At 33.1% G+C, this 13,328-nt stretch overlaps 1 protein-coding gene across 1 annotated transcript in view; it reads right to left on the reverse strand.

Annotated features, from left to right (window-relative positions):
* Window positions 1–368: 368 nt before the first annotated feature.
* Window positions 369–13,328, reverse strand: part of Msr1 (macrophage scavenger receptor 1) — a 72,702-nt gene continuing 59,742 nt past the window's right edge. Inside the window, exons 9-10 of the mRNA XM_026389477.2 lie at window positions 10,357–10,545; window positions 369–551 (exon numbers count right to left, since the gene is read on the reverse strand). Of these exons, the coding sequence (XP_026245262.1) occupies window positions 418–551; window positions 10,357–10,545 (323 nt within the window). The 3' untranslated portion in view covers window positions 369–417. The remainder of the gene's footprint in view (window positions 552–10,356; window positions 10,546–13,328) is intronic.

Raw genomic sequence — 13,328 nt, forward strand, 5'->3', positions numbered from 1 at the left:
ATCTTCTCAACCCTCCCATTATTCAGAAAGTAATTAAAATCAATTAACTATGTTACAATGAAGGTTAAAATGACAAAATTATAATTTGGTGGTGAAAGTATCAGAAATTAGAGTCAGTGATTAGTGTCTTTCAATTATCATTGACGTTCGTGATCTAGGAGACTTAAATGTCAAATGTGTTTAATTTAATGTTATTACATTAGAAAATCCCATTTAAAAACCTAGAGGAGTTAAAATGTTTTAAATATAGAGTAAGTATAAAGGTGTTCAATATGTTTATCAAATTATTTAAAAATGTTACTGGTCTTTGGACAATACTCTTAATGCCTTAAATTTTCATTAAACTAATTTTAGTGGGAAAAGATAATACTCGTTTTACAACAAAGATTTCATAAATATGAATGCAAACACAATACATTATTGTGAACAAGTGACTCCAGCGTCTTCAGAGTGTGAACAGACTCTCACACCCCATTGCCTGATATTACACTCTTCAATAGATGACTCTCTCCCAAAACAAAATACTTCATTCAGCCATATTGGACCAGTCCCTGCAAAAATCAGATACAACTGCATTAGTAAGCATAAGTAAGTGGTCATGTGTAGTGGGACAAAGCCATTAGCCCATTCACTGATTAAAACCAAATATTGATCATTAAATACATGCAAGTTCTGTGCTCTCTGTTAGAATTCCAAAATGAATCCCCTGATTCAGAGAACTTTATACCCCAGTCAACATGTAAACTACTAATGTACCAAGAAATGAGAGTTATAACAAAGGTTCCTATGCAGGTCTATGAAAGCACAGATTAAAGGATAACTGATTCTTTTTCTAAGGGTGTAAAGAGATTGATTATTAATCTAAACATAGGGAAGGAAATAGCTCCAATAGCAATGGAGATATGTGATAACCAGATGATCTACGTGTCAAACTATGCAACTGTTTTTCAAAACACCCTGGGGCATGTCTGGAACATAAGAAATACCGGCGGGAGGACTCCAGAGCCACATCTTCATTATTTTTAGCTTCCAATATGTTTCATTGAGCTGTGCCTAGTTTGCCAAAATATTATCTAATTTTAATCCAACTAAAACTGATCCAATCAGGAAAGGATTTACAAACTACACTGTAAGGAACCATGGATTGAAAATATTACTAACTACAAGAACAAGCAAATAACATGAAAATGTCAGGGCTAACACACATGTTCTTTGTCTGAGATCCTTCTCAGGCCTTTATAAGAAAAACAACGGCTGTCATCAGTAAGCTACCTGGCAGATATTTAACTAAATGAATATACTTAACCACCACTTCCAAGTAAATACTCCATTTTTACCAATAAGCAAACAACTCTATTTAAAAGAAACTCATGCAATGAAAAGAAAAGCTAATTTTAAAAATAAATGTTTGGATGTGTTATTCCCTAAAGTTTCATAAGTAGATCACTTATAAACGTTCTCCTTCTTTTTTATTCTTGAGATAGTTCAAACCATTGGAAAACTTTTAAATAAATGGTTTCATCAGGTTTTGTTAGCTAGATAAAATTGCAAATCTCCTGAGGAGTTTTCAAGAACACTTCATGCCATAAAGATACTGATGGTTCCACACTGAATTTATCAAAATCTTTTCAAAACTGGTGGATAATAAATAAATATTTTAATACTGTATGCATAATTATGATGATTTTCCTAAAGTTGGACCAATATGATCTTGAAAGGTTCTCTTTCCGTCACAAGAGCTATATAAAACATATTTAGAAATAACTTCAACTTAGACCTCTGTGCATCTATAGAAGACTATTTTTTTTTCAAAGAGGCATGCATGATGATATTACTCTCACCAAGTTTTCAAACATTCTGTGAGCTCAATAAATAAAATATAATAATATGTACATGGTTAATAATGTGCATAATTGTATAGTGGTTTGTGCATGTATAAATAATCAGCTCTTGGTGCTTTTGTTATTTACTATGTGGATAACACTGGAAAGAACCTTAAAAATTTATGGAGGCTTTCCATCTTATGTAAGTATATATTAAAAAGTTATTTCAAGTAATAAGGGCATCATAAAAATGCTTGATGTATTAAAATAATTAGTCTCTGGGCATCTAAAACACAAAATACATTAATCACTGGAAGAAGGAAGATTCATTAGAAAGGTTAGGTAGAAAGTGGGGTCCATGTTAAAAAAATTCTTAAACTTTGTATTGTTAAGTCACCAAAAAAATGACATCATCAGATGCACATTTTAATATTGTATGTCTGGCAAAAGATTGGTAGTTGGACTGAAGAAGAAAGAATCTGTAAGACAGAAGGAAACTTAATACATGTCTATATAGAAATTTTTTAATGACATGCTTTTATTTGCTCTTAGAATTGAACAGAAAGTTTTGGTTTTCACATATCAAATAAATGATACATTCATTTAATTTACGAGTAATCTATGCCTTCCCTAGAAAGATCCAAGCATGAGACAAAATTTATTTTTGGTTTGCATTATCAAAGTAACTATGAACATTGCATTTTTCATTTACCATAACAGTAATTAAACAATCAGAGTCCAAACTATGCTTCTACTATGGGTTGTTTGATTGTTTTTATGGTGTTCGTTATAGAACCCATGGCTAAGCAAAAGCTCTATCACTGAACTACAACCCCAGCCACAGTGTTTCTATTATGAAAAAACAATGATTTTTCCTGGGCTGATCAATTGCAAAAATAGTAATAGTAAACTGAAGAGCGCAACAATTTTTTGAAGTGTTTATAACAGTATTGAGTTTTTCCAGAAACCCCTCCAAAAGCACTTTTTGGTTCTCAAATTGCTTTTGTTATGTGGGGCATATTCCCTTTTGTTTATGCATATTTTGAAATGTGAATATGTTTGTGTGTATTTCCTTTTAGGTGTATAAAAGAAGTTTTGGAAAACAAACAACTGGGTACCATGGTACATACCTGTAATCCCAGTGGCTAGGGAGGCTGAGGCAGGAGGATCAAGAGTTCAAAGCCAGACTCAGCAACTTAATGAGGCCCTAGGCAACTTACAAGACCCTATCTCAAAATTATATATATAATATATATAATCACTGGGGATGTGGCTCAGTGGGTTAAATGACCTTGGGTTCAATCCACAGTATCAAATATGAAAACAAAACAAAAAACAAAACCAACAACAATAGTAAGACAATACTATCTACAGATAGTAAGACAATACCAGTGCCAAAATGGAAGGGAGTCAAAACACTAGGATCTTTATAAATTGTGCACATCACATTTATGGACATTTATGTGTAAATGAAGAAAAGAGAAATTTTGGTGAAAACCATGACTCTTATACTTCTGGGAGCACAAGAATAGAAGGCTCCATGGCCTCTGTCACTGGCTACTGTGAGGTTTTTCCTCTATATTTTTATGAATCCAGTCACTGGATTAAGTGCAGAATTTCTAGACTCCTAGAAAAGAGAATGAAAGTGAGAATTTCCTATGGGCTGTAGCACCGTTCCAGCAGGGGCAGCACAGGGAAGAAATGACTTAGTCAATTGATGGGCTGATGTGTGAGTGCCCATTTTTAGACGCTGTGATTAAGGAATTATGAATGTCAGAATAGCAAGGACGTGGTGATAATAATGGAAATTTAAGCTTACTCTTTTAAGGAATTAGTATGTAACAGGAAGCATTCAATGTCCATTTATCATATTATCTCATTGAATCCTCAAATAACTGTTAAAAAAAATTAAGGGCAGATATCATGCCATTTTATCCTTGAAGCAACTGAAACTCAGAAAGAATAAGAAACTTTTCCCAAGGTCACAGGGCATTCTTAACCTGTTTCTACCCAGAGCCAGTGCCCTTTATCAACGATGTACTGCACAGCCTTGTGTTTTTAGACAACCATGACAGAAATCTATTTTGAGTATCTACAGGAGTGAACAAGACCAAAATCCTTCACACTTGCCCTGACCTTCTACTGGGCCTTAAGTTCTAGGGTTGTGAAGCAACTGCACACACATGTACGGTGGCAGAGTGATATCTACTTTTAGAACCTCTTATTGAACTTCTTTTTTCTACTGGGGACACACAGATGTGATAAACACTTGTAGGTTTTGGTAACTGTGTCTTTTGCTATGCAGAAAAGATTCAGGCACAGCAAACATGCTATGAGTGCATTTGTATAAGTCGATATGCTAGGTATTTTCACATACAATTCTAAGTGTTTCTTCTCATAATAACCCTGAGAAAGGATGGCAAATACTTCCATTTCACAGATAAACTGTCACTCAGAAAGGATATATGACTTTCTTAAAACAGCAAAGAATACAGCCAAGTATACTGACACTTAACTTAATGATATTCATTGGCTGTGTAGATGCTTAAATAGTTATAAAAATAGCTTCCAAATATTTGTTGTTGTTGTTTTTATATTAATATATTCAAGACTATGGAGCCTAAGGGAAATTTTTATTTAAAGCATATTTTCTATCTCATTCCAAATTGTTTTCTGCATTAAAAAATTAATGCAAGGGTAGCATAAAATTCATAAAATTTTATACTCACATGAACCTACAAGATTAAAAAAATGGGGTTTTTAAAGATAATAACAGTTATTCAAGGATTTTTGTTGTTGCTGCTTTTTTTTTGCCTCTGAAATATATTTCCTACTCAGTGGAAAATTATGTAAATTGGATGTGTACATTTTAGATACATTTTTATTCTTTAATCCTGAATTTTTCAATCCTATCTATTTATATCAGTATTCATCATCTATGTCATGTATTTCTATGTATCTGTCATCTGCTCATGTCACCTACGTATCTATATATCTATTTCATCTATCTATCTGGGCATCTATGCATCTGTGACTTTCTTTAAATTTGAGGGCTATAGGAAGGACAAGTGGACTTATTTTGTTTCTAACAGCAGGAAACAATAAAACTGTTGTCTATGGCTTCTGTAGTTTTATGAGCTTGGTTTGTGATGCTTGAGAGTATAGTGCACAGGTAATTATATTTCCTATTAACCTTTTGTGTGAGAATGATTGAGTAAGTGTGTGTGTGTGTGTGTGTGTGTGTGTGTGTGTGTGTGTGTGATGCTTAGGAAAAACACAGAACCTCATACATGTAGCTCTACTACTGAGCTACATCCCCAGCACTGCCTCTTCAAGTTTAAGTGATTTTGGTATCTTTAATCTGATCTTCAGTTGGCTATCACTGCTATGGGAAAAAAAGGTAATTGGAGTTCATACACTGACCAGACACTCAGTAAAATGATGAGATTTGAGATTAACTGCTGAGTAGATGGAAATGGAAGCAAAGATTATTAATGGTTAAAAGCATCTGGATGTATTTTCATTACATCTAGTCATGGATGGGTGACATGAATTTTACCACTTTGATGACTTATCAGGGAAGTGCTTTAAGAAGACCTTCTCCTTTGAGGAAAAAAAATATTATGTTTGGAATCAAAGTTGAAAATGCCATTGGGATGGAAATATAGCAGATCATGTGGACATAGGTTATGGTATGGATGCTTTGCGGTTCTGGAGAATCCATTTATTTTCTCTCAGTGTTGTCATATGCAGAAAAAAAGGAGTGGGGCTCAAATAGTTCTAAGATTTCACTTACTTTCAACATCCCATGAGTCTAAAGAAGATTCTAAAGAAGAAAACTCCTTTAAAAATGAAGTTCTTAAGGATAAAGGGTTTAGAAGGATATTCTATGTGGTGAAAATAGTGTGGCATGAGTTCCAGGTTCAGGAATGAAACACCCCCCACAATGGGTGTGTAAATTTGGGCAAGTTTTGTGACCTCTACTAGCTATACTTAATATCTATTTCTCACAAGCTCTGTGAGCACTAAAGGAGATTATATAAATAGTACTTAACAACTGATTCTCTCCCATTCTTAGTACTATCTTTGTTACTGTAAGTAACAAAATAGATATAAACCCTATAGGGTTTCCAAAATACCCAACATTCCTAATATTTACATTTCAAAACCTTCCATGGGAGGGAGAAGAATTATGTAAAACTTGAAATTCTTAACTATTGATATTTTTTTATTTTTGGGGGGATTATTTTACTCCCATTCCCTATTTAGTTCAGAGGTGTGGAGTTACACTTTTTTGGTTGCTTGCTATTTTTCCTTGCATTTAAAAACAAAAGTCCACTATAAAATTTGTTATGGAATGTGAAAGTGGTAATATAAAACAAAGCATAATGAGCTAAGAATGAATAAAAGTTGGCACTTAATGTTTAAAATTTCCTTTTGCTTCTGTTTTGAAGTTGGAGTTCAGCACTATAAACTTAAGATGAATTAGCTACTCCTAGTTCAGCTCTTAGTTTTCTCATCGGAAACCACATAGGCTCAGACATACCTGAACAAATTCCCTTAGGTAGTACCACTGTCTGATAAAACTCAACCGAGTTTGCTACAGGGAGACCACTGGAACAAGAGGTGGATAGGAAGGAGAAGTGACTCCCCTCCCTTCCCTGCCCTACACAATGATAAATACCAGATGGCTCTTAGTACTTCCTTAATTTAACTGGTTTTGTCTACTCAGGAAATAGAAAGAACATTCTACTTCATGCAAAAGGTGCATCCAAATGAAAGAACCTATTTAAAGGAGCATGCTTTAAGCTTTATTCCAATAAATCATTTTGCTTGCAGCTGCAAAACTAATTGTTCTTAAAGCTAACAAGGATTATCACTTGTAAGCCAGGTTTGCTATTTTAAAACCAGAAAAAAAATGGAGGGGGGTCAGGGAGCCTGTGTCCAGAAAATGATATTCTTTCTGTAATGGAGGAATTACACGAAAGGGATAAATTTAAATTTTTCTCTTTTTGTTTTAATTTTGGTAATTATGTACAATATAATATTAATCTTATTTTTCTTATTTTCCTAAGAGAATAATAATTAGAACTCTCATGCATGTTTCTCTTTTATTCCTCTACATATTCACTCATATTTCTAAGTTTCCTCTTCTGCCTCTATTCTGCCTTCAAAATTGCTTTTTTTTCCCCCCACTCTTGTGGGTAAAACTGTAAATTTAAAGTAGAGGAGTGAAAAGACAAGGGGGAGTCTAAATAGTTTTACATAAAAAGGTTGTTCAGCATGTCTAATCCCAAAGCAGCTTATAATGTAAGCCTGTCTCTTAAAATATAATATCCAACGAAGCAGATCATAAAATTTACTTTTCAAACACTTTTTTCCCCTTCAGAACAAATAACCTTGGTTCTATTATGTCTTTGTCCCAGTTCATCTTGCTTTATTATTTAAAATTCTCTTAATCATTCTTTAGTTGTTTGGTATTGAACTGCAGACAGAAAGCTGAAACAAGAGCTGGACCAATAGAAATAGGGAGATGATAAGAGCACTTCTCACACCTTTGTACAATGGAAAATCACATTTACATTTCTGACTCTTGGAACATCATCAATGTCTCTATACCATATAATACTAACCTGACTCTTCTTTCAAAAAGAATAGTAAATGAATTTATAATTATACAGCATATTAGCTGTGATCTCTATTAGTATTGAACAATACTATGGGGTTTTGTGGTGATTACTTTCCATATGCTAGTGCACTTAAGATTCAAAGTAAATCTGCCAGATTGATATTTTTTTTTAAAGAAAGGAAACTGGAATTCTGTGGCATGAGTAGCAGAGCTAAGGTTTCACCTCTCTCATATTCTTTAACAAAGCTCCTAGTTTTTCCAATTTGCTTTAAAAGGTGCTCAAAAAATACAAAAGGAAAACCAACATCCTGATAGTACCAAGTAAACAATGTAACATGAGACTAAACCCTATTTTTTCATTCCTTATTGAAATAGGAAATATTAATTCCCAGTATTTCAGGATACTTACTTCCAAACTTTCTTACCAGTGCTTTAGACCAAAAATTGCTAGAGGTATAAGCAGGAATAAATAAAAAGCTTTGAGGAAAAAAAGCATATTTCACTCGTGAGCTTAGACATTAAAGTTAATGCAATCTAAACAATAACCTCTGGAACTCCAAGGGGAAAGCAAAGAAGCAAGTCTTCATGCTCAGAGAAGAAATAAAACTAGAGTACCATACATCGTGTTTTGCCAAAGGTTATTAGTTCCCCATGAATTAAATTACATATATTACTATTGTTGTTCTCAATTTGGTTTTCTCTGTAATAGATAAAAAGTTTACCTGAAGACACAAGAGATTAATAAACTGTACTACTGGGTTTCTTATAGAAACAAAGCTAAATGCAGAGTTGCCAACTCTCTGGACAATGAAAGCTACCAAAGAACTCATCTTGATTAAAGGCATTTTAGGATATTTTTCTTTTTCAGATTAAGTTTATCAATACTGATTAAATTATCTGAACAACTGGTAAATTCTGCATTTCACTTTGCCACAGTGTTACATTCTAAGAAGCCAAACCATCAACACTTTGTATTTTCTTAAACTGGAGAATTTATTCTGACAGGTGAATAAGACCTTGAAGGGAACTGTGTGTCCTATGTTAGTACTGCAGGTGTCTGCTTCACAGATGCTCACATTCAATGGAAATGTTTTATATAATTATGTATTCAAAATAAAGAGCCTTTCCATTGTGTACACCTTAGTTATTATAGAAATGAATTTTCACTCCATAAAATATTTGTAGAAATGCAGACTGGCAGTTCAGACTTAGTTAGGAGATTGGCTGCATCATTTGGTCCTCTAGTAGCCAAGGGTTGGGGGATATTTTATTTTTTATTCCCCCCCCCAAAAAAAAAATTGACCTTGAAAACATTTCTTTGGGGTAGGTAAATTTTACAGGTGCAAAAAAGATTTAGGAATATACTTTGGAGCCTGAGAAACAAGTTCTGAAAGAGTGTGGATAGAAAATTTGGAAACTTCCAACATCTATCAGGTAGTAGAAAATTAAATATATTTTCCATTTTTTTTTTTTTTTTACATTCAAACCTCTAAGGCACAAGTGAAAATCTTGTAGCTAGGGGCTGAATCTGGATACATAAATACTGCACATTACCACTCTATATTATCTGTCTAGTCTCTTCATGAAATTAAAATATCCTCCTGGTCTGTGAAGGCCTCAGAACCTCAGATCCCTGCTTAAATCTGTCTCTTACATTTGATATGAGGACTCATTTACATAAAGGAATAAAGGAGGCAGCTATGACCTATTATCAATATTATTTAGACATTTAGTGCAATGCCTAGCATATACTCATTACTCACTAAATTGTAGCATAATGTCATTTAATATCTTTATGCATTTAGAAAGGCTATTTCATCTTATTCAAGTCCTCTGATATAATGATTTGACATGCTCTCCTATTTTATCACTATAGATAAGGTTATCTGGAAAATGCTCCTATTTTGTCTTTATAATTTTACATACACTTTCCTTCCCATTTTGCCAGATTGCCTACATCTATCTAGAATAATAACCCTTAGGAAACTAAGAAGGTTACATCTTATTTTTTGTCAACATCCATTTGAGACAAAGTATCAGATTGAAGTGGGAAATACTTATTAAAATGCTTGGGTGTGGGGCTATCTTTTCCAATTATCTATGTCATTTAGAATTGCAGCATCTGTGTATGTTTATTTATACATAAAGCTTAGCCTAATATGCCAATTTGGAAAAAATGACAGTAAAAGTTTCATGGGCATACGTTAAAACATTTTGCATCCTGCTAATACATGCATAGAGCAGTATACTGAGTCATCTAGGTGAAATACACCAATGTGTATGCAGCCAAAGAATTATTTAATGTTTTATTAACCTCAAAACCAGGTTTCTCATCTTTCTCTTAAGGAGCACAGGCCAGAAACAGTAGGGACAGAAAGTCTATGCAATTACGTCTCTCCCATGGGTTTTCACTGTCCTGGGTGAATAAAAGTAGTCGATCAGGGGTGAATAGTATGTCTCATTTCTATGAGACTTCATGGCAGGTACACCTAAGGCTGGTGCTTCTCAGTCACATGGAAGAAAGAATATTAGTAAGCATATATATTGCCCAGATAGATGCCCCCCCCAGGTGTCACCCAGGATGTGCCATGCCTTGTCAGTAATTCATTATGCTCTACTCTTCTTTATCTGCCTTATCAATAACAATATTTCCCTCTATGTCAATATTCTTCACGAACCAATTGAGTCTAAATGAAATTTAAATATTTGGGTTGCTTTAGTTTAAATATGAAATATATTTGTAACATCCCTTTCTTTTTATTTCTGTTTTCTAGGATTGACCATTAAAAATCCTACCTGGAATTCTTTTCTCCCATCGCATGGCTCCTTTCCCATCTTGGTCCCACATCATTAAAGAATGTTTACATTTCATGTTTTATTTAAACAAGATTGTATTTCAATTACCTTGTCCAAAATGAGCTCCCTTGTGCACGCTTTGAACGCCTTGGTATCCCAAACTCCGGCAGATGACTTGTCCAACACGTAATTCCCATCGATCGTCACAAACTGTGCCCCACTGACCGTTGTGGAAGATCTCCACCCTGCCCTCATGAGGCCCACTACCGCCCACCAGCCGAACTGTCTTGGACTGAGCTGTGAAGTCAATAAATAAATAAATAATAGGATTAATTATGTGCACTTTGTTTCATAATGCATTTTTCTTTTCAAAAAAGTGTTTTAGCATGCTTTTTTTTTTTTCAATAAGTTCCACTATGGGAATAAATATTAAACTTTCTAGCACCACCTATTGCTCAAGAGTTTAACTGCAAGCATCACATTGGTAAGAGATGAGCAAAATCCATTCTAACATTTTTATGTTCTATGTATGAGAACACTTCAATGATTATGTTTCCGTGAGCTTAAAATCAATGGTTACACGTTTCTTAAAGTTTTAAAAAATTTTCATACTATTTAAAAATGTATAATAAAATGATTCAGTATTTTCCTGACACATTTTTAACACACAATCTTGAACACACAATCCAGAGATTTTCAGTGGTACAGGATGTCAAGGAGCAGATTATTTTATAATACCAGAAACAAAAACATAGCAAATTTCCTATCTTTTGCTAAGAGAAACAAGGTACAACCAGGAACAACATTCATTTAGAAATGGCAGGGGCATTCCTTCTTATTAGGTTTCTGGATTTTTTCCCCCCAAACATGGGTGCTGTATATGTGTATGTATGTGTGTCCTCTTGCATGCATTTGGATAGAAGTTAATGATATAATCAGAAAGTTCGTGGGTATTCTGAAAAATGACTAGAGCACTAAGCTTTACAAAGAAATAAACCGTGTTCATAATTATAAGAGTAATTTTGTTTTGTAATATCTAACCAATGAAAGTTATCATATGTATGATGTTTTGAAAAATTTTGGTCATTCTACAGAGAGATTCACATGAATTTCAAATGTTTCTTTCCTACTTTAAAAAACAAATATATACATTTTTCAACCTAGGGGCAGATAAATGAAAGTATACAATTAATACAAAGTGATTTATCTTGAGTAATGAAGTTTTTTTAAATAACCTATGCTATTCCAGTGAGTATTTGTTTAAAAATTCATCTGTGAAGAATACCATGAAATTTAAAGGAAGATATTTTTAAAAATGTAATTAATACTATATACAATTATTAATATTCTTAATAATCATAAAAAGTCAATGAATAAATACAGTTCTATTTATCTCTTTTAAATATAAGCCTGAGGAACACTATATTATAAAAAGATCAAGAAGTAATTATCATAACAAAAATATCTGTCTAATGTGAAAATGGAGTTAGGGTATAGTTTTCAGAGGTCAATTAATTGAATTCAGTAACATTTTCCCCCCAATTTAAGAAATTTAGTTGAACCAGTAAGTCAATGACATGTAAGAAAAATTGAACGTATCCCATTACAAAACTAACTGAGCCACTCAGAAATATAAAAAGGTGACCTGCTAATATATATTATTATAATTATTTTCTTGATTCTTCCAAATGTAATTCCGTGCTAAATACTGAATTAATATAATCATGCCAAAGTGCATAAGTCATTCCTTACTCAATAAGCATAAGTTAAAAATATTTTTGAAATAGAAATAATTTGTAATTAAGGTATTTAAACTTTCAATTACTGTGTAAAATACCTGGGTGACCCAATCATTCACTATAATTGCCTACGAAAATGAGAAAGAATAATCTAAGAATGAATTGTGTAAAGCTTTTCAAAATTAGAACAAACTTTTATTAACTTGTGTCATGTCCAAATGCTTATTTTTATGTGAGTCAAATATATCCAAGCCTAATGTATTTATCATACATGCTATGAAAAGCAGGAATATTCAAACATTATGTGAACTTGGCTGTCTCATTGCCCAAACCAGTGTATGTAGGCATTCTCAGTGTGCATTCTTTGCTTTTTACTTCTCAAAAAATATCATTAATGAGTCTTGCTTGTCCTGAAACAGTTGTTCTCAAACATTAATATGTAACAGAATCATAAATTGCTGGCCCCACAACCAGAATTTCTGATATAGTGGTCTTGAATGGGGCCTGATAATTATTACTTTTAACAAGTTTTCAGGTGATGCTGATGCTGTTGGTCCAGATATGACACTTTGAGAAACCCTAACTAGAAGATCACATTACATACTTTTAGATATTTAAGAGAGGATGCATGTTATATCAGAAATAGCTACCAATGCTTATAAAAGAATTATAAAATAATTATAAAATAATTTAGTTTCATTTATTGCAAAGAGAACGACTGCTGCTTTCTCAAATCCTATCTACGCTCACAGGATTCTAAGAGGGAGGAAGTCCTTCTACCAAATTCTTTAGGGCCAAAATGATCAAATATGTTTATGCCTATCTGTCACCTGAAATATTTTTCAATTATAAATCAACTATTGACAGGTGATCATTCTTTGCTAATCCTTAGTTATCTCTGAACTAATAAAGAGGACTGAGGCAAGTCAAGACTCAGTGGAGAATTGACATCCCATACCATTGTGCTACTCTGTTTTCATGGAGAAAAGTTTGTTTTGTCATCAGTCTTAATCACAGCATTTCATATAATCTTAGTCACAGCATTTTATTCTGTTAGGTTGCAGATCAGATTTTTTTCTGATTTAACTAATTCATCATTATATGATATCTATACTTCCTTGGCATCAAGCTAATATATTTAGTCAAATGGATTTTTTCACACACACACACACACACACACGTATTTGTATATATGTATATATGATGGCTGTCCTAATTCTCTTTTTAACTTTATTAATATAGACTTTTCCAGATTCAAATCAGATAAACACAGAAAAGCATTGAATATGTGCCTGCTGAATAATTTTCTGTATTAATGATAACATTTTAATTGGTGAAAAA

The sequence above is a fragment of the Urocitellus parryii genome, chromosome 14 (assembly GCF_045843805.1).
Source record: "Urocitellus parryii isolate mUroPar1 chromosome 14, mUroPar1.hap1, whole genome shotgun sequence".
Classification (NCBI taxonomy): domain Eukaryota; kingdom Metazoa; phylum Chordata; class Mammalia; order Rodentia; family Sciuridae; genus Urocitellus; species Urocitellus parryii.